Here is a 24450-nt window from a genome sequence, read left to right as displayed (position 1 = left end):
CAGGACACCTTGGCCATCGACACTTAAAACGTAGGACACTGTAATAAAAATGCATCCTTTAATTCGGCATCAAGCGGCATCGGGTCTCGTCTTCCTCAATGCGCCGCTCCCCTTCAGCTGGGAAAGCCCGTGAGCCTGATTGCTTCTACCCAGCAGAGGCTGGACAGCAGCTTCAAGCATTTTACAAAGCGGGGGGAAAATTAAACCATTAACACCGTTCACACACAGCAGAATGAGCGTGATCACTTTAAATTTTATTAGGACAGGTTTTGAGTTTTGACGCAGGCAATTTTGATGCGCCAGCGTGGCGAACGTGGGCAATATTCGGTTCACCACATCCTGTTTCAATTAGCCATTGACGAGGTGGCAAACGGGCAGTGCGAACTCCAAGTCCTGTGGGAAACACTACATCCACCCATCCATTTTCCGTGCCATTTCTCAAATATTTATAATAAGAAAAAGTCTCGTTTCAGTAGCAACAGGATAGGGAAATACAAAAATAAAATTGCTATTGTTTTCAACATTTAAAAAATGTGGAAATTTAGACAAATTGTTCTGGAAGTGAATTTCTATAGGTTGGCAGCTGCAGTCATAATCATAAATGCGATTTTATTAATAATTGGCATAATAATACCTTTGTGTTTCGGCTTGGGGTTCCTTATTTTTGGTCAAGTGTTACGATTATGAGTGTGATGTTACTTATGGAGTTGTGTTTAAAGGCAGAAATTTTTTACATTGTATTTCACCATCTTTATTGGAAAAAAAAAGTGTATCCAGTGTTTCGGCATTCAGGTAATTTGTTTTCTTGTTTTCTTAAGCAATTTCTCCAGCTTTGGAGAATTCTCTGTCACATAAGCTGATGGGGCTTGTGCGCCTAAAAACTAGGGATGTCCCGATCCGATCACCTGTTTGAAAATCGGGGTCGATAACGTGATTTTCATCTGATCAAGATTGGGTGAAAAAGATTGGTTTTACTCATTTCCTAACATTTTAAATGTCACAAAGTGACAAAATAATCCAAAGGTACAAAGATCCTGCCAAAAGGAACTGTAATAGCTTTGGTTTATATTAACCAATGTAACTTTTCGGGGTATTTTTAGTCCCAGTATAACTTAAGTAACTGAAAGTGACATGCAGATTCTGCGTGTTTGCGTATGCATGCGTGCGTGACACACACACAAACACCATCTCTGGGATTTAACGAATATTCATACACAAACTCGGTAGTGACACATACAGACAGGAACAATACTCACAAGCATATAATCGCTAATCTGTGAAAACGAGTTCATGTTTCATCATATTATTTTCTTTTTTTACTGCAAACGTCTAGCTACATGCACCACACTGCCCCAAAAACGCCAAGGCGCGCAAAGCAGGTACAGCACATTATTATTCTTCCCTGACTGTCTGACATGAAATCAGACTGAAACGTTCCTGTTTTCAGTCAATTAGGATTACCTAAATTATTTGTATTTGCTATATATATATATATATTTTTTGTATTTCTATTTTTTTAAATATTTTTTTGTTATTAATTTATTTTTGGGTCGTTCTTTTAAATATTAAAAGTTGAGTTTTGGTAGTTCCATGTATCAATCGAGACTTGGTATCAGCAGATACTTAAAATCAAAGACTTTGACTTGGGCGAGGAGAAGCGGTATGGAAAATGCATGGATTAAATCAGTAATATTTATCAACTATATCTAAACATTTTCTACACAAACCTTTCAAAACATGGCTTGTAAAGCAATTCAGCACCACCTGGTCCAACAGATGCTTCCTGAAAGCTTGATGTTAAAAAAATTAAATAGCCTAATTAATAAAGCGACCACGACGAAGTTCTAAAATGTCTGTACACCTTTGTTTATTCCAAGTGTATTTGTGAATTATTTTCCATGCCTCGGCGGCTTTGTGCGAGGAGGTGCTTTTTTTTTGGGGATGGTTCAAACAAATGTGACATTTAACCTTTAGAAAAGAAAATTAATCATTTAAATTATTTTATTATTATTTGGAAATAGATTTTTATTTTGATGGCTCAAGTGGAAACTTAGAGGACCAGAATGAAACAAGAAAATGAAAACAAATTCCTTATTTGCCGATACTATTAGAGGGATATGAGACCAAAATGGTCCAACATGGTGTAAAACCTTTTTCCTTTTGGGGTCTGTATGACAGTGGCTTGAAGGGAAAAATTGTACTTCGAAAGATCTATGATTCTTTTGACAGGGATGCATTTCAGAGACAGATGCACTTCCTAATAAACAAAGAGTTTGGCACACGTCATGCAGTGACGGGTACATACAAGCAATACGGCGGCTCCATCGGTCACGTGACTTTTTCAGAAGGGATGCGCGCACCAGCACGGAATTTTGGCCTATGAGGTTGGCACATGCGTCGACGCATTGGTGTTGCCGGACCAGTCACGAGCAACGAGAACTTTTCCGATAATGTAAACATTATGCCAACAAAAAATATTGCAACACATGGCCTATTCTATGTCACAAAGAGTCGAGCTACGCTATGAAGACAACTATGACACAGCTCCTTTCAACTCGGCATCTCCGTGCTGTCCCAAGTTTTAACACAACTGTTATGCTCTAAGGGGGAGTTCAATAAAACAATGATGTGCAGTTGCTGGCTTCCCAAAAATGATCAGTTTGTTTTACATTCTTCAGTATTATATTTGTTAGCCTTCCACCAACAAAGCATAAAACCCTCTTAAATACAGGATATGAGTTCAGAATGTTTAGTACGGAAAAGCACAGCGATAACTAGCCTGCCCGGCTGCCATCCCGTTTGTTGTTCCTAATCAAGTGGCTGGCCTCACAGATTAAAAAAAAAAAAACAGTTGCTACTTGATAGCACCACGAAAGGAGGAAAAAAAAAATCCTATGTTGTGTTGATGTAGTTTGCTTTGCTCAAACACATTAGTAACATGTCAACGATTATATCTTCTCTTGTAGTTTTGACCAAAGAATGAGTGGGCTCGAGTAAGCCAACACTAATAGCTATGCTAGCTAAACATAAGCGATTTGTCCGTATTGAACTCAAGTATTGATCTGGACAAATATGCTTTAATGATACGACTCAACCTGTTCAACCAAATTTTCGGTGTGCCTTGAGTGAATTGTAAATAATACATTCATTTGGCATAGAGATCAACGGACCAGAAGAGGCGGGTTGGGACCAGTCATTAAAACCTGAAGTGTGTGGCATTACACCCATACCCACCACTAATTTCCAGCTCAGCCCAATATGACTTCTTCCCATTGGCTGCCTCCTCGCTGGGCATTATTGTGTACATCCGCCTGGGATCCGGCGGGTCATATTTTTCCTTGGGCATTCCTGTAACACTATATATATATAGTGAGAGAGAGAGTGAGAGAGCAAGAGCGAGAGCGAGAGCGAGAGAGAGAGAGAGAGAGAGAGAGAGAGAGAGAGAGAGAGAGAGAGAGAGAGAGAGAGAGAGATCAATGCCATTAGGAGCAGCTGGAAAGTGATAAAAGTTGTTTTATCTATTGGGAGACTCAATTACAACCAAAGTCAGTTTATACTAAAAGAAAAAAAATTGTGTGCACAGTTTCTGTAAGCCATCAAAATGGCTTACAGAAACTTTACTCAAAAACATGACCCACAACCCATTTGGGATACTAAGTTGGGGAAACCCAGCCCTGAAGGATAGCAGAGAGGAACGCTATTTAAAGTTGTGTGCAAATATTAAACAGAGACTCGAAAATCACATGCGCCTGGAAAATAAAATAGCGTAATGAAAATGTCATCTAACAAGCTATAGTGCATGAATATTATATTTGATCTCACCAAGTACCACAGATCAAACTCATAGTAATAAATAACGCAAGCAATAGCATAGTTAGGAAAAGCACCTTATAACCGATATAGTCCTAGCTAGTGTTTAGAGGATATTTTTCCTCATTGACGATAGCTGATTAGCCAAGCTTAACCTAAATAGGTATTTGTTGGCCACGAAACTATATATTTCACACAGCCAACATTAACACGATCACGCTTCCTCGCAGACCGATGGAGAAACGGAGTCCCTAAGTGTGTTCGATAACGCCTTTATAATGTAAGCTTTGTCCCACGGAGCTTATCAAAGCCACGCAGTGTATTTTATTAAAAGATGCAACACAATTGTTTACATAACAGCATTGCCACTGCCTAGCGAACAACACTAGGCCAAGAAACATCGCAGCAGCGAGCTACTACTAGCTAGCCAATGTAACAGAAGGCACCAAAATAATGTAATTCCTAATAAAGTCCACGGACTTACAAAAGCACCACAATACCACATCTGCGATTCATTGAGAGCTATTTTAGCTATAGCGCGCGTTAGCTAGCTAGCTAGCTACAAGCTAACAGATCCAATTATTCGAAACTGACCGACTTGCCATTTTAATAAGTCTTGCTTTGGGGGGAAAAAAGACACTCATAGATTTTCTGGAATCCGACTCGACCTAAAAGGGCGACGGGACGAGTGGAAATGGAGTCGGCTGGAAGCAAAAGAGTCGCGTTTATACCTGCAAGAGCATACCAAATGGCGAGGACGACTGCGTGCTCTCTTTTGTTTTCTAGCCACTTCTCAGCCGTTTCCGCTGCTGCTGTATTATGGCGACGGTGGGGATTTTTTTCCCCTCTGCTGATAACGGCGAGCGCTCCTATTGGTCCGCGTGTAACGGGGCCCAAACAGCTGTTGAATCAAAATAAAACCCTTAATGTTAGTGAACAGGAGAAAGGTGGCGACTGGTTCTTCTATCTTTAGTCATGCTTAGTAGCTTTGATACACTGATATAATGTTGTATTACTGGATTAACAGGACCAGCACAGACGAATATGTGAAAGATGACTTTGATGAAACTAATAGATTTTAGAAAGCGGAGACTAGTATCTTGGGAAGCACGGTAGACTAGTGGTCAGCACAATTCTGAAGTTCTGGGTTCTAATATCCGAGCTTCTTGTGTGGCGTTTACGTTCTTGTGTGGGTTTTCCGTCCTGCATACCAATCAGCCGTTCACTCGTGTTGTGGCAAAACTGTTGGTTAGGGCCACTCTTCCCATTGAATGAGGCAATCTTTGGGGGGAGAGATGTCAGGACATTGTTATATCGGCAGACGATAGGTGATGCCTAATGTTGACCAGACGCAGAGAACACACCCACCGAGGCATAAATAGAGGGACTGAACACCGAAAGTTTTGAACTGAAGAAGCATTTTGGATTCAAGGTGAAATATCTTCAACAAACAAGTACAGTCCATCTTGCCTTGATTCAACCTTTGCGGACTACCATGACCTTTAGACTGAGAATCTTCACAGACATGTTAGCCCCCTTTCTACCAACAAATGAGAAACTCGTGACTTACTGACACTTGCTGAATCTAAAAAAAAAATCATTGCAGGGAACTCAGCCTTTTAAGTTAGTCTTATTTTATACTGCATCTTAATCGAAGTTTAAATATCATTACTACCTTTAAAACCTAACCCTTTCTTCATCCAGGTAAGACAATTGAGAACTAATTCTCATTTGCAATGCCAACCTGGCTGCAGCCTTTGAAGCAGAAGGAAGTTTATAATATCCATCCATCCATCCATCCATTTTCTGAGCTGCTTATCCTCACTAGGGTCGCGGGAGTGCTGGAGCCTATCCCAGCTATCTTCGGGCAGGAGGCGGGGTACACCCTAACTGGTTGCCAGCCTATCGCAGGGCACACATAAACAAACAACCATTCGCACCTACGGGCAATTTTAGAGTCTTCAATCAACCTACCATGCATGTTCTTGGGATGTGTGAGCAAACCAGAGTGCCCAGAGAAAACCCACGCAGGTACGTGGAGAACATGCAAACTCCACACAGGCAGGGCCGGGATTGAACCCCGGTCCTCAGAACTGTGAGGCAGACGTTCTAACCAGTGCCGCCTAGTATGTATGTATGTGTCTAAATATATAGTTTTTCACACCTGGATTTGGGAATCCTCTGCCATTCTTCCTTGCAGATCATCTCCAGTTCAGTCAGGTTGGATGGTGAACATGGGTGGACAGCCATTTTCAGGTCTCTCCAGAGATGCTCAATTGGGTTTAAGTCAGGGCTCTGGCTGGGCCATTCAAGAACAGTCACTGAGTTGTTCTGAAGCCACTCCTTTGTTATTTTAACTGTGTGCTTTGAGTCATTGTCTTGTTGGAAGGTGACCCTTTGGCCGAGTCTGAGGTCCTGAGAACTCTGGAGAAGGTTTCGTCCCTGTACTTGGCCGCATTCATCTTTCCTTCGATCGCAACCAGCCGTCCTGTCCCTGCAGCTGAAAAACACCCCCACTGCATGATGCTGCCACCATCATGCTTCACTGTTGGGACTGTATTGGACAGGTGATGAGCAGTGCCTGGTTTTCTCGACACATACCGCTTGGAATTAAGGACAAAAAGTTATATCTTGGTCTCATCAGACCAGAGAATCTTATTTCTCACCGTCTTGGAGTCCTTTAGGTGTTTTTTTTTTTTTTTTTAGCAAACTCCATGTAGGCTTTCATGCACTCAGCAGAGGCTTCCGTCGGGCCAATCTGCCATAAAGCCCCGACTGCTGGAGGGCTGCAGTGATGGTTGACTTTCTAGAACTTTCTCCCATCTCCCGACGGTATCGCTGGAGTTCAACCACAGTGATCTTTGGGTTCTTCTCTCACCAAGGCTCTTCTCCCCTGATTGCTCAGTTTGGCCGGACGGCCAGCTCTAGGAAGGGTTCTGGTCGTCCCAAATGTCTACCATTTCAGGATTATGGAGGCCACTGTGCTCTTAGGAACCTTAAGTGCAGCAGATTTTTTTTTGTAACCTTGGCCAGATCTGTGCCTTGCCACAATTCTGTCTCTGAGCTCTTCAGGCAGTTCCTATGACCTCATGATTCTCATTTTCTCTAACATGCACTGTGAGTTGTAAGGTCTTATATAAACAGGTGTGTTCCCCTCATCTAGTCCAATCAGTATAATCAAACACAGCTGGACTCCAATGACGGTGTCAAATCATTTTAAGGATGTTCAGAAGAAATGGACAGCTCCCGAGTTAAACATGAGTGTCACAGCAAAGGGTCTGAATACTGTGATATTCCAGTTTTTCTTTTTTTAATAAATCTGCAAAACTTTCAACAATTCCGTTTTTTTTTTTGGTCAATATGGGGAGCTGTGTGTACATTAATGACGAAAAAAAAAAAAAACTTAAATGATTTTAGCAAATGGCTGCAATATAACAAAGAGTGACAATTTTAAGGGGGTCTGACTTCAGACCCCCTTAAATCTATCTATCTATCTATCTATCTATCTATCTATCTATCTATCTATCTATCTATCTATCTATTTATTTATTTATTACACACACACATACATATATAGCCGCAAAAAAACTCTTCCTTTCTCAGCTTCCACCACATGGTTCTCTGCTCCGCCTTTGTTTTCTTAATCTTCCTCCCCACCACCAGGGTCATTTTACACACCACCATCCGATGCTTTTTAGCCACATTCTTCCCTACCACTACCTTAAACTAGTAACCTCCTTCAGATTTTATCGTCTGCACAAGATGTAATCCACTCTTGTAAGTTACCCTATGTTACTGCCTCTTCTGGAAAAAAAAGTGTACACTACATATATACACTACACTCTATTGCCAAAAGTAGTTCAACAAAGTTTAGGAGTGAGTTATTGGGGATTTTTGGCCATTCTTCAAGGAGCATATTTGTGAGGTCACACACTGATGTTGGACGAGAAAGCCTGGCTCACTGTCCACTCAAAATCAACCCTAAGGTGTTCTATTGGGTTAACGGCAGGACTCTGTGCAGGCCAGCCAATTTCATCAATACCAAATTCTCTTAACTATGTCTTTATGGACCTTGCTTTGTGCACTCGTGCACAGACATGTTGGAACAGGAAAAGGTATTAAAGGTTGACTGTCCAAAATCTTTAGGTATACTGAAGCATTCGAGTTCCTTTCACTGGAGCTCAGAGGTTAATATTTTGCACATTTCCAACTTGGTGGGAATAAGTTTGGAGATGGCCCCTCCCTGTTCCAACATGACTGTGCATCAGTGCACAAATCAAGGTTCATAAATACATGGATGAGAGAGTTTGATGTGGATACATTTAACTGGCCTGCACAATCCTGACCTCACCCCTATAGAAAATGTCATATTAAACCCCATAGTGTAAGAATGGGATGTATAATAGCACAAAAATTTCACTTGTCCAGAAAGGGTTCCGAAGAAGTACATCTTATGAATACTTCTAAAAATATTAAATATTAGATAAAAGTAATACTAAATGAATCTTTTTACATTTACACAAAAGCAAAACAGTTGTTTGTAGTTATAAACATTTCTTACAGACACTATAATGACATTTAATAAAATCAACAGTTTCCTTATTTAACATTCACAGACATCTAGCAGGAAGTCCTGTAAGTAAGTGAGGGACTCCTCCACGTGGGGAGGCAACGCTTGGCCGACGTCTGCCTGGGATCTTGCGAGGAAGGCCTCCACGGCTTTACAAATGGCCGCCTTTGTTAGCGTATCATCGAGCTTGGAGACCAAGGAGCAAGCCCGGCTTGTTTGCTTGCTGACTGAGCTGTACAGATATCCTAGAGATAACAGTATGGAGGTTAGAAGGATAACTTCACAGTGCACAGGATATCAAAAAGTTATTTGAATACTCTCCTGCAGACATATAGAGTGGGCTATGGGCTGAAATATGTGCCAGCAGGAACTGAATTTGAATCATGTGTATTTGAATTTCTACACATGAATAATTGCATTCAGAAACTGAATTTGAAAAAGATAATTTGAATTTGTATTGTTTAATTTGAAACATTGCATTTAAAAACTGAATCCGCATAGTATAATTTTAAATTGAATTTATTTGTTTGAAACTGCAGTCCAATAAACTTGAAAGTGAATGTAAGAATTTTTGATCTGCAAAGAAAATTAAAATTATATATTTTCACATTTAGTTTGATAATTTCAGATTCAGTTCGACAAATTCAATTTAAAATTAGCTGTGACAGACATCCGGGAACTGTAAGGAATAGCAATCGATCGGCGATACACAGATCTCGTGTTCGGCCAATCAGCACCTTGATTATTTATCACGTGACATAGGGAAAAAGAAAAGTAATGTTTTTTTTTACCTTTGCAAAACACGTCATCAATAAAAAGTATTCTCTAGTAATGGTATGTATTTTTCATTTAATCCCAGACATTTCTCAAAAGAGAACCCCCCTCAGTAGCAGCCATTTTAGAGGATTTTGACCGATTTTTCAAGGCACACAGAATATAGTGTTCTATGGCTATATAAACATGGCACCCTGACTTCCATCTTTCAAGCAAAAAAAAGTTTGTTTCTACCTTTTTCCGTTCTTTAGTAATTTAGAAAAAAACGTAAAAGACGTAAAACTACGTCTTTGGGATTAGGTGATCAAGTTTTAAAAGATGTAAAACTACGTTTTTGGTATTAAATGGGCATGGTTATGCATCCAGCAGATGTTCTACCCCCATTCCAGTACGCAGTGCAGACAAAAAAGGTAATTGAAAGCTTTTTTTTCTCCATGTCCCACGACAGCAATTTCAAAATTCAAATTAAAAATAATTTTTTTAGTAATAGTTATGTTTTTAAACTGCACAGGTGGTGCTTCGAGCAGAAGCAGGGACTGGTTTCAAGGACAATGACAACTACACAAGACCGTCACCAAAGAATAACAAAACTTTGCTAGATTTTATCCATCCATCCCTCCATTATCTGAGCCGCTTATCCTCACAAGAGTCGCGGGTGCGCTGCAGCCTATCCCAGCTATCATCGGGCAGGAGGCGAGGTACACCCTGAACTGGTTGCCAGCCAATCGCAGGGGACATACAAACAAACAACCATCCACACTCACATTCACACCTTTGGGCAATTTAGAGTCTTCAATTAACCTACCATGCATGTTTTTGGGATGTGGGAGGAAACCGGAGAACATGCAAACTCCACACAGGGATTGAACCCCGGTCCTCAGAACTGTGAGGCAGACGCTCTAACCAGATGTCCACCGTGCCGCCTGCTAGATTTTATGCGCAAGGTAATAAAAACCTGGACTATTGACCAAACGGTAGAGGAGGAGAATTTGGAGGAAGAAAGTGCTAGTGTGGGAGCCCCATTTGGTCATGTACAGTTCTGTACAGTTATACTTGTAAATAAATTATTTTTCTGTCAAAAGTACTTCTTCAGTGTTGTTTTATGTTCAGATGTTTGAGATTTTCACTAAAGAAAAAAAAATATTGGTGTCAAAGTAATTGTTCTGCTTGATCTGTCTGCTTTCACAAAAAGGCTGTTTTCTATTTTTTTCCCCCTGCAGAAACCGATTTGGCTGATGGTGGTTTTGGTGTTTACATGGTCATAGTACACAATATTCTGTTCCCTGCTCAGGAAACTAAAATAACAAAGGAGTGGCTTCAGAACAACTCTGTGACTGTTCTTGAATGGCCCAGCCAGAGCCCTGACTTCAACCCAATTGATCATCTCTGACGTCACTGCGGCTATCCCGCACGCAGTTTGCCTTTATACTCGAGCGCAACACACGCGCGCAGTTTTGAAGATGTACTGCAGTTCACCTCCAAGTCGGGGGTGTCGCTACGGCTGGTATTGGCTAGGACACCACAGGATGGAGTTTCCTCTGCATTTTTTTTTACATTTACGGTAGCCGTTTTTACTTTCCTTTCTGTTACAAGGAACAAAGCAACAATAATGGCGACTGTGGAACTGTCTGCGAGAACAAATGGACCAGATGACCAGATGATACGTTTAATTATGCTGAAAAATCGATCAAGAAGGCGGCGGCGTAGATGGTATGTAGAACCAAGGGGCACGCTGAGTACGTCATCACAGCATGTGAATAAAACGGACCAATCAAAAGATATGGTCTCCGCAGCATTCTACGCGCAGTAACAATTTTTGCCGTGTGGGCGTCAAGTTACGCAGAGGGGGGCTGCGCGGGCCAATTCATCGGTCACGTGATGCAATGCAGGCATTGTCGGCCTGTCGGAGCCTAAAGAATACTTATTATCCCTTGTATGAAAATGCAATAAACCAAATTAAAGTATTAAATTACATCCACTTTACAGATACACTGTATATTCAAGGAATTCATAGGAAATAGAACTCAAAAACATCAAGCGGAAAAGTCCTTTATCGTGATAGTTCAATTTCTTCCAAACAGCTCACCTTTCATAGTTGTGTTGTAGCTGACTAGCAACATCCAGAGGTGTTGCACCAACTCCTCCCATTTCTTCCAACATTCACCATTATCCTGGAGATCAAAATCGGTCATCGAAAATGTGTCTTCGCTGGATGCCTCAATTTACAGAACAGCTCAGTGATGTTATGTAAGCTCCCAAAAAACGAGGAAATAAAAAAAGCAATGGATTGACTTTTGACGTTTTCAGGGTCACGTGACGTTCCGCATATACCTGATAGCAGTACTTTTCACTGCTTCGCCACATTAATAAATGTGAGAAAAAGAAGTTACGCATGCCTACGAACCAAACAGGACACGTGCGGAGCGAACCGAAACAGTTGAACCAAAACGTTTGTATGGTTTTCAAATAACGTGCTACCCCTAAACCATAGCATTATAAATTCTAATATAATGTAAAATGTACTGACAAGGAGGTTGTCTCAGCTGATCCATGCATACTAGAAAATCTTAACCATACGTAACATTTAATGAATTTAGGATAATCTTTAGTGGCAAGTGTAGTATTCACCGTTGGGTCTGCAGCCAGTGTGCAGTTCTCCAAAAAGTGCAGCAAGCGACTGAGTGACATGGGCACAGGTGTTTTCAGTGGACACGCATAGTCCAGCAGATGCTCCAGCAGCTTCCATCTCAGCAGGTTGCTCTGCAGGCTGTTCAGCAGCAGTAGCCTGGGAGTCATTAGCGCAGAAACAGAACCGCAGGAGAAGAGGACTATTGTGTGGCATGAGAACAGTAATGTTTTCTTATGTACTGGTTCATTGCTTTGTTTACTCCTCTCCCATACTCACCTCTGTACTCGTAGGGGCTCGGTGCTGATGAGTGTGAAGAAGAGCTCCTGGGACAACTTTGGTGCGCTTAGCGCAGGAGAGCGATCTGCTTCTAAAGCAAGACACAACATCCGCTGGAGAATGGACACAATTCTGAAAGATTACAAAGATTAGTCTCGAGGGGGTGGGTAAAAGCAAGCAGCTACACGGCAGCAACAGTGTGAGGCGAGCGACTTCTACTTTTAAATCTGACATTTGGGGTCATTTTGGATTCCCTGTAAATCCAGAACACGGGAAGTGGACAAGACACTCGAACCACGATATGGAATACCAAATCAAAAACATGTCAGAAGTCACTGTCCCGAAGCTGTACACAGAGTTAAGACAGCTGTTTTGGAGTCAGAAGTAATCAGAAAGACTGGCTCTTACATGTTGTGGTTGGACTTGCAGAGCAACTGACCCGTACGTATATATCTTTCACATCTCATTTCATTTCTAATGAGTGGGAATTAGTGTCAAATGTTCTTTTAATTATCTGAATATTTCTACTTCTTAATGAATCACTATTGGAGCATTTAAATAAATATAGAATCGAATTGCAACCTAAAGTACCAAAATCAAGTCAAATCGTAAGGTTCTTAACAATGCCCAGCCCTATTAGTCTTTCACATGAAAAGGGCAAAAACAATTACAGCGACTGAAATAACTATTTAATACGTCACCATTTTTCACACTAAATATATTTCCAAAGGTGCCATTGACATTAAATTTTCACCAGATGTTGGGAACAACCAAAGTAAGCCATACCTACAAATAAAGTAGAACAAATAAGATCAGAGATTTGGTGTGTAATAATGTGAAATGACACAGGGAAAAAGTATTGCACACATGACAAAAGGGAGGTGCAAAACGGCATGGAAAGCCAAGACAACACCTAAAATCTATCAATAATCAAACAGAAATCCAGCCACTTGTCAGTGCAAATGAATATCGGCTGGTTCAGTCCTAATTGATGGCCTACAAAAAGGTCTCATTGCCAAGGTGTGAGTCAAGACAAATCTCATGATGGGTAAAAGCAGAGAGCTGAATCAAGACCATCACAAACTAATTGTTGCAAAACATAACTATGGCATTGGTTACAGGCGCATATCTAAGCTTCTGAACGTTCCAGTGAGCATAGTTGGGGCCATAATATGTAAGTGGAAAACCAATCATACCACCATAAATTTGCCTCGACTAGATGCTTCTCACAAGATTTATGACAGAGGAGTGCAAATAATAATCAGAAGAGTTGTCCAAGAGCCAAGGACCACCTGCGGAGAGCTTCAAAAAGACCTGGAATTAGTAGGGACTGTTGTCACAAGGAAAACATTGAGTAATGCACTCTGCCGCCTTGGCCTGTTTGCACGCTCATCCCCAAGACCCCAAGAAAAGCATGTCAAAGGTCATTTAAAGTTTGCTGAACAACATTTGGACAAGCCAGTTAAATACTGGGAAAATATCGTCTAGTCTGATGAGCTCAAAATTGAACTCTTTGAATGCCGTAATGCACACGTTTGGAGGAGAAATGGTACTGCACGACATCCTAAAAACACCATACCAACAGTGAAGTTCGGAGGTGGAAACATGATGGTGTGGGGCTGCTTGACAGCAAATGGTACTGGTAAACTTCACATTATTGAAGGAAATATGACTGGGAAAATCTATTAAGACATTCTTGACAAAAATCTGCTGCCATCTACGACGATGATGAAAATGAAACAAGGGTGGACATTTCATCAGGATAATGATTCAAAACATACTGCCAGGGAAACTCTCAATTGGTTTCAAAGGAAAAAAAATAAAGCTACTAGAATGGCCCAGCCAATCAAATTAAATAAATAACAGTTGGCATGTTCAATACGTTTTCCCTGTGTCATTTCACATAATTACACATAACTTAATTTCTAAGTTTATTTGTTCGACTTTCTTTGTATATATAGATTACTTGGTTCCCAACATCTGGTGAAATTTTCATGTCCATTGCACCTTTGGATATATATTTAGTGAGAAAAATGGTGACGTGTTAAATACTTATTTCAGCCGATGTATTTAGGACACAAACCTTAACTAACGAGTAAAGATACACTGATTAGTATAGGTTTTATGTCCTTAATACTTGTTTTTGTCCTTTTTACATGAGTGGTAACAAAATGTGTGGAGTTTACCTGATATGTTCATCTCTTTCCCTGGCAGCTGCACTACTCTCTCCACTTTCAGTCGATTTGATGATGGCAGAAAATAGCCACTTGATAACATCCCTGGAAGACCAACATTATTACTTGTCAAAATTAAGCAGAGGTGGGTAGCAGTGTTAATTTAGGCCTAAATTTTGGTCTTTTCTCTAAAAAGTTATTTAGTTTTAATCATAATTTTGTCATCTAACCTCTTTAAGATTTAGTCAAGTTTTAGTTGCCGAAATACCATAAGATTACAGTTGACAAAAACTCCAGTAGATTTAGTCCACTAAAATAAAAACTGTGTAAAGGGTATTGTGTTAATTTTTTTCTTTTTTGCCACCTGTCCCAGCTTTTTTGGAACGTGTTGCAGCCATAAAATTCTAAGTAATGATTATTTGCTAAAAACAATAGTTTATCAGTTGGAACATTAAATATATTGTCTTTGTAGTGTATTTAATTCAATATAGGTTGAAAATGATTTGCAAATCTTTGTATTCTACTTTAATTTATGTTTAACACAATGTCCCAACTTCATTGGAACTGGGGCTTGCCATATCTACCTATTGATCATAGCTATGCTTGTACCACACTCTGAGAACCGCTAATCTAGTTAAACAATGACTTTCAGAAAGTTAAGTTCAAGTTTACTTATTACCCTTTACACACTTTTTATTTTAGTCGAGTAAATCTACTTCAGTTTCCGTCGACTATAATCTGATGGTATTTCATCAACTAAAACTATACTAAAACTAGAACAATTCAGTCAAAATTATGACTAAAGCTAAATTATAATTTTAGTCATAAGACTGATTAAAACAAAATCAAAATTTGCTGACAACATGAACACTGCCTGGGTACCAAACTCACTGTACTTGTGGGAAGAGCTGATTGCATGACAACGTAGCTTTTGCTATGGAGTGATGGAGTTCAGACGTGGACTTTCTGTAAGAGAAGTCATCCTCCAATGTCTGCACAATATACTCCAGGAGCATCCGCACCACCTCAGGTTGATGGTTCTTTTTCTTGTCCTGATAAAGAGAGGCCAGTGAAAGAACACAAGTAAACTGATTGTACAATTCTTAAATGTTATAGAGCTTTTTGGACATCAGAATGTCAGAGCACTTCACCTGACCTTATGTCAGCCAGCATCAAACATCAACTCTGTGTGTATGGTTTGCTTGTTGCAACAGTTTGGGAAAGGATGATGGCGGTAGAGGAAGAATATGCACTGGAAGTTACAGTGAAGCAAGACTCACATCCTAAGCAGAAAAGATTCCGGCCAAGTGTTTCAGTGCCATGATAGTTGTTCATAATAATAGTTCATAATGATCATGAATCGCTATGTAGGCCGACGGCACACCGAGCGAATGAGCGCTACCCAACTACAGACCCTCTCCTATGTCAAGGAAGAAGCGGATTGCCCCAAAGACAGGTATGGGACCATGCAAGAATAAAGAAAAGTGTGAGGATATTTTGAGAGGCTGTTAGCAATAAACGGCGATCAATCATAACAACCATCACCTTTTTTAAAGAACGCCAATCCAAAACGCACTGAACTGCAACGCTGATATCGTAAATTTTCAAAATAAAAATTTATTATAGGACTGTGTTTACATACATGTTCTGATTAAAAAGGTATTTTTTTCTAAGAGTAAAAACCTATTTTCACATTAGATGTAAAAAATAAAACACATTTCTATTATTTATGTGGATGTTAGTGCAAGTTTATGGTCGTTAAAAGAAGAAAAAAAATGTTTCAAAGCTTGTTTGGCATCAGGAGACAATGCAAATCCCAGGTTAAAAATGTCATTTTCATTTGCTTTTTCTTTAAGCAAATCAGGAGAAATATAAATTTTATTTTAGTCAGAAAAAGAAGAACATTTTTAAAATAAGGCCATATCATGCAGTCATGATGAATGGGAAAACTTGTTTCACAAGTCGGTCGACCAGTGTCACAAAATGGACTGAGCTCAACTTCAGTATAAATTGTTCACTAGCTCGCTAGCTGTGATAAATTACCCTGCTTGTTCAGTACCTGACTGGACATGACTGAAGTCACCATCTCCCAGCTCCATGGAACTGTGTTTTTATCAGCCAGGTGGTGTCTGCAATCAAAACATGATTTCAATCTCTGAATACGAACATGGGAACTTCACAACATGCGGTAATTTTTGGTCATTTTCTTTGGACAACCATTAACTCGAGGTTTTTTTTTAGTGCTCTCACCTTTGTGCCATCATCAGCAGATTCCAGGCCTGTACACAAAGGTGATGTTGACATAGAGGGTCCAGCAGGATGCCACTTAGCAGGTGGGACATGACATCCTTGGGAGGACAGTAGCCAGGATGGAGGAGGTCCGACAAAACCTGCAACGTGCCTTCATGGTAGTTTTCGTCCATGGTGATATAAACTAGGCTGAGCCTTTGCTGGCATTCTACCTTAGAAGTGTCACAGTTCACATTTTTCTCAGGCATCTAGAAAGAAGGCATAAAAGATAAGCCTATGTGTATTGGGTGCAGATCAAGTGAATTAAAGTAGAAAAATACAGGGTCCGACATTAAACCTTTTTGAGAGGTGGCCGTGTCAGAACTTGTACTGTTCCCATATATTCATATAATACGTTGGGTTTTAGTTATTATTTCATATTTAGCGTCTTTCTACTGTATTATATAAGCCCATTTAAGAAATTATTAGTACAATTGCTTTCACGGCAATGACAATCATCGTAAAACGAAAATGAAAAAAATAAACTAAAATTGAAAAACCATTTTCATGAATGAAATAAAGTAAAAACAAGAATATTTTTAAAAATGCAGAATCTCAAAATGTCGCTGTTTCTTGCTATGAAAGGCAGATGTGAAAGCAGACAAGGAGTTTAGTTTTACAGTAAACTCCAATAAGTTGGGGGCGTCAATAAACATCTTAAAGAACACTCATGGAGGGAAGGTTAACATTCTACAACTGCAAAGTACGAGCTACTGTATGTGGCTAGTGGCGTTAGCTTCGGCTATCGTCTTGAGGCTAACCCGAATGCGTGCCTGTTTATCCAGTTGGGTGTGCTGGTCGCAGTTTCTCTTTACTTCATCACAACTTCCTGTCTTGCACGAGATGTTTCGGTGATAAAATAATTTCAGACCGACACTGAAAATCCAGTTTTGGGCTATTTTTGGCAGGAGACATTTTTCAGTGACTTAAAAATTTGTACTGGCCTGAGCGGGCCAGTGTCTATACATAGTGGTGGCCTGACACGACGACGTAGTGGCCCCGGGCCACCGTTAATGTCGGACCCTGAAAATGTAACAAATGGTTCCAACCAGGGTATGTGCTAATCCATCCATTAATCTCTGAAACGTATCTGGGCACACAAAATTCCTTTCATTCTGACTGGCCCCCCTGAATTCAACTTCAGGATTCCCTTCTCCATCACTTTCCCCTTGCCACATGAAATATGTCGGACTGTCTCTATCTGCTTCATCTCCACCGGACCAAAAGTCTTCCAAGTCCTCACTTTTAGACCATAGAGAGTCAACAGGAATGCTCTGGGTCAGATGATCAGACCTGTGTGACTTTGCATCAGTCACATCTTCTGTCCCTTGCCATAAAGAGGGGACGGGCCTCGATGAAGACGCGTCATCCATTTTGTCTACATGAGTTCCCTGCAGTTGTCCAGGACACGGTAACGTCCGAGTGGCATCGTCATTTAAACCAAGAGAAGCTTTCTGTCCTGAATCTGTGCCTTCTGTTACTCCCATTTCCAGAAAGTGCAGTTTATTTGGTACATGTACTCTGTAACTAAGTTCCGGTTTGAACTGAATAGATAGCACTTCCAAAGTTTGCTTCAACTTCCCACAGTCCTGCTTTGATGATTTGTGTCTATGTAAATGACGTTCATTTGAAGTGTTGTGTTTCAATGTTCTTTTAGGTACATTTTCCTCCTCTTGTTTGGCCTTCATCAAAGTGTTCACATTGAAGTCTGTTTGTTTTTCATGCAACTTAACTTCTGGACAAGTCTGGGTTGATTCTTTCTCCCCAAACGAAACCTAGAAAAAGAGAAGTAAAAATTTGACTTGTAATTGCTGTACATGCAGAGAGAAAAAATGCCCAGCTAGAAATTATGCAAGCGCAGACAAAAATGTGTACTAATTGACATCAGACCACAGCTCCACTGTCCCATCTTGCAACATGCTATTAACCCAAATTGATAGGATTCTGACTGAAACTGAAATGTACCTAAACCTTAAGTCCAGGGTAATTAATAGTGAATATTAGAGATGGACATTGTTGATTAATTGTGTCTTGACGCAACTGAAGCAAAATGGATTTCACTCCACGTGGTTACAACTAGCAGAGCAATTGTTGATTCAGTCTCAACTACACTGAACAAAAATATAAATGCAACACTTTTGTTTTTGCTCCCATTTTTCATGCGCTGAATTCAAAACTCTGACTTTTTCTATGTACACATCAAGCCTATTTCTCTCATATATTGTTTACGAATCTAATTTGTGGGAGCACTTTTTTGATCCATCCAACTCACACCCATCCATCCATTTTCCGCACCGCTTATGCTCACCAGTGTGCTGCCGCCTATCCCAGCTGACTCTGGGCGAGAGGCGGGGTACACCAACCATTCGCACTCACATTGACACCCACAATAAAAGGCCAATAAAAAAAATAAAAATAATAATAATAATAATGCAACATCCCAATACACACACCGGAAACAGTGTGTCCAAGAGAAACACTATGAAGGAAGAAAATAAGACTGTTGGGAATAATTTAATACAGTTTCATGGAACACATATTAAAATTTAGGTGGTAAAGTCAGTATTAGGTCAGTGATTATGATATCGTGTTGAGGCTAGCACACAGAAGCTAATTTTGAAAGTGACATATTTACCTTACCAGACATGCAAACACCTAAGGCATGAAAAAGGTGACAACAACAACAACAACAAAAATCATTGTAGGGGGGGGCCGGGGGGGATCCCTGGGCCCCCGCAGAGAATTTATTTTTATTTTACATAAAGTAAGCAATCTGGAAGACTCTGAAGAGTACACTAAAGCAAAATAAACTCATTTTCTTCATGCAGAAAAACATTTATTTACACCGCTCAAGTACATTTTGATGTACAAATTTAAGGTTAAAATGGAATTTGCCTCATTTCTTTGCTTTTTTGTTTTGGCCTCCAAACTCCAGCCAGGCCCATCTCCACCTGCACTTGATGCCAGCTTCAAGATGTGCCACATGAATAGGATCCTCCTCTTTAAGCACTCTCATTCTGGAAAAGAATTGACTAAAATCATTGTTTCACTTAATTTTTCACTATTACCAACTTCAAAGGCATCCTCCAGCAAAATATTAAGAACAATATTTTTCAGTTTTTATTGTCCATTTCTGAATTTGAAGTTCATTCTGCATTGTGACATAATCCCTAACATCGCTCCGTCGCTTAGTAAATTTAACATTAACACCCGTATACGAATTAGATAATTGTAGGCGCATTTCCTAATTAATACAAGCTGTACTAGCGGATCAGCTCTTGTCGCCGATGTTACGTGTGTTTCCCGGTTCCGCTGGGACCGCAACCTGGGACACGACCCGCAGCACCTCAATGCAAAAATACAAAAGACTAGTGTAACAAATACGACACTGGCTGATCTGATGAGCAAAAATGTTGCTTAAACGTAAGAGTAGCAGTGGAGGATGCTCGCTCCAGTAGGTAGAGTAGCCAAACATTGTACCTAGGTAAGTGTACTGTTACTTGACAATAATGTGACTCAAGTAAAAGTAAAAAGTTGTCCTCCAAAAAATGTCAAAAGAGTAAAACAGTACACAGTGAAATAATTACTCAAGTACTGAGTAAATAGTGAGTCAATTCTGATTTTGTAACCACAGTGTGAACATCAATTAAAAAAATAAAAAAATAAATTACAGAATAAAATGTGAATGTGCAAATTCTGATATTGCTGTGTGTGTGCGTGTTTATGCACAGTCAAAACTACAACAAAACATCTGCAATTTACTGCACGGTGTTTTCTCAAGTTATAAGTGAGCTGTAATATCCACATTTGGACAGACAGTGCCAGACAAATACTATAATACATGAAAGCTGTTGTTTGTGTTCGTCTGAATGTAAAGGAGAGTAGCTCGCCGTTGCCTTCGTGGTCATGATGACCTTCCCAAAATGGCCGCAACATAGGCACGACGATCAGCCGGGCTGGCTTATCTAGTGTTAATACCTATGCCTGGGAAGCCCAATAGAAGATGTTGTGTGAGGTCATGTGATTTTTTTTGTGTCGTGTGATTTGTGAACTACACTTAATCGTCACCAGCGCTTAAATTGTATTGGCACAAACAGCGCCCGATCCGGAAGCTGAAGTCTTAGTCTCACGCACGAAATAGTTGATTAATAAGCAATAATTGATCAATAAAAGTAGCGACCGACATTTAGATCATTGTAACGGAGTAAAAGTACCGTTACTGCTAGCTGTCAGTGTTCAAGGAGTACGAAACAGCCTATGACAACAGCGACAGCAACCCCCCCACCCAGAAAAAACTCATCGGATCTATACGATTCACGTAAATAGCCTATTTTGACTTCAAAACGGTGAATTTCGCCGAACGGCGACTGATTTGCATGTATGCCTTACAGACCTGTGGAGTAGGGATAAGCGGTATATATTTTGTCTTTGCCTAAAAATGTCCACATTTCAGCCAACATGAACTCCGCTTGAAACTTCACAAACATACAAAAAGGCTATCTTGAGCTGCGATTGCAAAATGTATAAAACCAGCACGACAACCACAGCACGTGAATGCAAATTGAAGTTTGTCCGACCCAATCAGACTCACCCAATGCTTGAGAAGAAGCAGGCAGAAAAGAAATCTGCAATGTTTGCACAGCACTGAAGGTAAAAGGGTGTAAATTGGAAGAACACACGTTTGTTTTCTGAATAATGGAACAGATGTCAGCATTCCTGATAAAGGTTGGTGAATCAACTTAAGTTAAATATAGTAGTTAACAATCAGTAAGTCAATAATCTCTGGTGAGCCTATTCTGCAGGTGTGTAAACAAAGTTATTACTGTGACGGAGTCTGTCTTAGTTTATATTATTCATTCATCTTCCGTTACGCTTATCTTCATTAGGGTCGCAGGCGTGCTGGAGCCTATCCCAGCTATCTTCGGGCGAGAGGCGGGGTATGCCCTGAACTGGTCGCCAGCCAATCGCAGGCCACATAGAAGCAAACAACCATTCGCACTCACATTCACACCTACGGGCAATTTAGAGTCTTCAATTAACCTACCCTGCATGTTTTTTTGGGATGTGGGAGGAAACCGGAGTGCCCGGAGAAAACCCATGCAGGCAACATGCAAACTCCACACCGGCGGGGCTGGGATTTGAACCCCGGTCCTCAGAACTGTGAGGCTGCTCTGCTACACCGTGTCGCCTAGTTTATATTAGGTATTAAAAAAAAGTTTCAAATTGATATTGTAGGGCAATATATGAGTGTAAAATTTCCAGGTTTTTTTTTGGTCTATTTGATGTGCATGCGCTATTTAATAATAAATCAGAAGTTACCAGTTAGTACTGCATACTTACGCTTACACAGTTAGTTATTTGGAGGACTACATTTTACTTCAGTTATATTATTCTAAAGTAACATTATTATTACTTCAGTACAAATTTTGGAAACTAACAACCATCGGTATTTGTATACCATTACAAAGTCAACGGGCCTTAATATGCCCTCTGTAAGGCTTTACTGCCACCTGCTGGCTTAAACCATGTAACTAGGGTAAAACAAATTAAGAAAGTGAAAGTAAAAAAAAAGAAAGAAAGAAAAAAAGAAGTTTTAAATGTAGAAGTCCCGTGCTGGCCAACCGTGCGCTAGCGCTCGCTGCAGGCTCTTCAAATATCTTTAGTTTTCATCCTTTTGTGCTATTGTCGCCTACTCACAACAGGGTTGATAGAGGCGTCATGGACGTCAGCTCGCACCGCCGTTTTGGACTCTGTTTCGGTGACGGAGATGCTGTAGGAGCGGACAAATTCCACACCCGAGTCGTCTTCATCACTGTCAGAGTCAGAGCTGATGACGATGACAGTCTTCATCCCGCTTCTTTGCGCACCCTCCAGATTTTCGGTGGGCAGTAAAAGCTACGACCTATCGACATTTACTTACCATAAAACAAAGACCGGGGACTCTAAAATCGAAAATAGCCATTTTAAATAAAGCATGCTACCTTACACGAGACCTACTGAGTAGTTTTTCAAATATTTGTAGTCAAATATTGACGTTGCACGCTTCTGCTTCTTGTTTTTGTTGTTGTTGTTTTTTTTCTTTCTTCTTCTTCTGCGGTGAAGGTAGTCAGCCAGTGGACACAGATATGAATAGGAAGATTCGACGCGCCCCTGTTGTGCCTATGGTGACGCTCAGGTAGAAGTGGCAATGTCGTCAGCACATTCCGTATGGACGGCAAGAAAACAGTACTTGTACTACATACGGCTGCGTACAATGCCCTACAATTACGACAAGGAAACTGTGAAAAAACGTTCTCTGGTCAAAAAAAAAAAAAAAAAAAAAAAAAAAAATATATATATATATATATATACATATATATATTTTATTCAAATATTCCGTATAAATAGGACATGCTTCAGCGGTGTCCAGAAAAAAATTAAACGTTATAAACATCAGTTAAGAAATGAGCAAGTTACGATTTATTTTCAATGTGCATATATTACCTTTCATCGGAACGACGACCCTCCCAACAGGGCGCTCCGTAGGCACGTTGGTTAGCTGCTACAGCGCGCTGGGCTAATCTAGTTTTCTCTTTATATCTGTGACACGGGACAGCGATTGGCTTAAATGTGCAGACTGACACCTACCGTAATGGAGTGGTACAGCAGGGGTGGGCAACGGTCAATAGAACCACGTTTGATTTTTTTTCTTTTTTTTCTTTTATTACAATTACAATTACAATTCAAATAAATTACAATTTAATGACTCTGAGGAATTGTGACGACACTCGAATCAGCAGAGCCGTATATAAAAGCCGTATATAAAATATATATATATATAAGGCTTGGTCATCCCCGCTCCCCCCCCTGCTGGCTGTGTCGTTGGAAGACACGACAACTGTTTACGTTTCATCGATGCCATCTTGTGTCAAATGAATCTCACCACGGTAAGCTGCATACATTTCTATATTTCATTTTTATCGAGTCAAGGAACACATTTTTACATTGAACACGTTTTGACAAACTACTTTATGGCCTAACATTGGCCAATAAAAAAACACAAAAAACCTGCGCAAAACATGTATAACCAAACATTCGTAATAATAATAATAATAATACAGAGAATAAAAATAAATAAAAGAAAATATATTCAACAGAATAGAATAGGAAAGAACTCTTCTCAGGTATCTCACAATTTGCAGCGATGAGGGGGATGCTATAGCCCCGTCAGAAATCCTTGTAGCCCCTCTTAAGCTCCTCCTGCATTTTATTTTATACTATAATAATTCTTATTAATTTATTTGAATAAAAAAAAAAAAAATTAAAAAAAACGTTTACAAGTAGCCATTCTGTTCCCCGCTTGCATGTTCGTGCTGCGCCTGTACCACGTGTTTGTGAGGGGAGGGGCAGAAGGAGTCTTCAGAATCAGAATCATCTTTATTTGCCAAGTATGTAAAAACACATAAGGAATTTGTCTCCGGTAGAGAGACAAATTGAAATTGACCGAGAATACTTTTGAGAGATAAAGATATATTTTTTTTAAAAACAGTCACTGAGCAATAAAAGGTTACCAGTAATTGGTAATGCCGGTACAATTCGTATTTATTTTTATTTTTTTGACAATTGTGTAAAAGGATGCAAAGTCCTTTAGCAATTAGAGCAGTTTGAATGACTAATAGAGCAATAGTCCGATGCAATGAGTATTGTGCAAAGGGTGCAGAGACTTTAAGAAATGTATGCAGTTTAAAGTGACTAGTAGTGCGATCATCGGGGACAATGGCGATTGTGAAAATGTTGCAGATACTACTTAGTCGATTGTGCAAATGGTGCAGATGCTACTCAGGCACACGAGTGGCCAGTATTGGTCAACAACAGATATGCAAATAGTGCAGCGTGGCGAGACTCCCACAGTCCGTGGCAGCAATAGATCATTTTGTGATCAAGCAAAA

General features: G+C 40.1%; 2 protein-coding genes across 6 annotated transcripts in view; both read right to left on the bottom strand.

The window, feature by feature from the left end:
• The window catches only part of LOC133407573 (CCR4-NOT transcription complex subunit 6), a 28101-nt gene extending 23429 nt beyond the window's left edge, over positions 1–4672 (bottom strand). The window contains exons 1-2 of one of the 2 annotated variants that reach the window (XM_061685610.1): positions 4542–4672; positions 3235–3356 (exon numbers count right to left, since the gene is read on the bottom strand). In XM_061685610.1, coding sequence (XP_061541594.1) covers positions 3235–3346 — 112 coding nt within the window. In that variant the 5' untranslated portion in view covers positions 3347–3356; positions 4542–4672. The other variant, XM_061685611.1, reaches the window with a different exon arrangement.
• Positions 4673–7014: 2342 nt separating this feature from the next.
• On the bottom strand, positions 7015–22631 carry simc1 (SUMO interacting motifs containing 1). Of its 4 annotated transcripts, XM_061686339.1 has the most exons (11): positions 22220–22309; positions 19418–19539; positions 17572–18297; positions 16484–16731; positions 16293–16362; positions 15125–15285; positions 14246–14338; positions 12060–12191; positions 11783–11939; positions 11241–11325; positions 7015–8625 (listed from the first exon to the last, which is right to left on the bottom strand). In XM_061686339.1, the coding sequence occupies exons 2-11, from the start codon at positions 19505–19507 to the stop codon at positions 8414–8416; spliced, it is 1974 nt and encodes a 657-aa protein (XP_061542323.1). In that variant the 5' UTR covers positions 19508–19539; positions 22220–22309; the 3' UTR covers positions 7015–8413. The 4 variants fall into 4 exon arrangements, with proteins under 4 accessions (XP_061542323.1, XP_061542322.1, XP_061542324.1 ...); XM_061686338.1 differs by lacking the exon at positions 19418–19539 and having other exon boundaries at positions 22220–22631; XM_061686340.1 differs by lacking the exons at positions 7015–8625; positions 19418–19539 and having other exon boundaries at positions 11240–11325; positions 11783–11982; positions 22220–22631.
• Positions 22632–24450: the final 1819 nt, after the last annotated feature.

Source organism: Phycodurus eques, chromosome 9, assembly GCF_024500275.1.
Source record: "Phycodurus eques isolate BA_2022a chromosome 9, UOR_Pequ_1.1, whole genome shotgun sequence".
In the NCBI taxonomy this organism is placed as follows: domain Eukaryota; kingdom Metazoa; phylum Chordata; class Actinopteri; order Syngnathiformes; family Syngnathidae; genus Phycodurus; species Phycodurus eques.
Note: the sequence above shows the minus strand (reverse complement) of the source record. Positions and strands in the feature narration are given on the sequence as shown.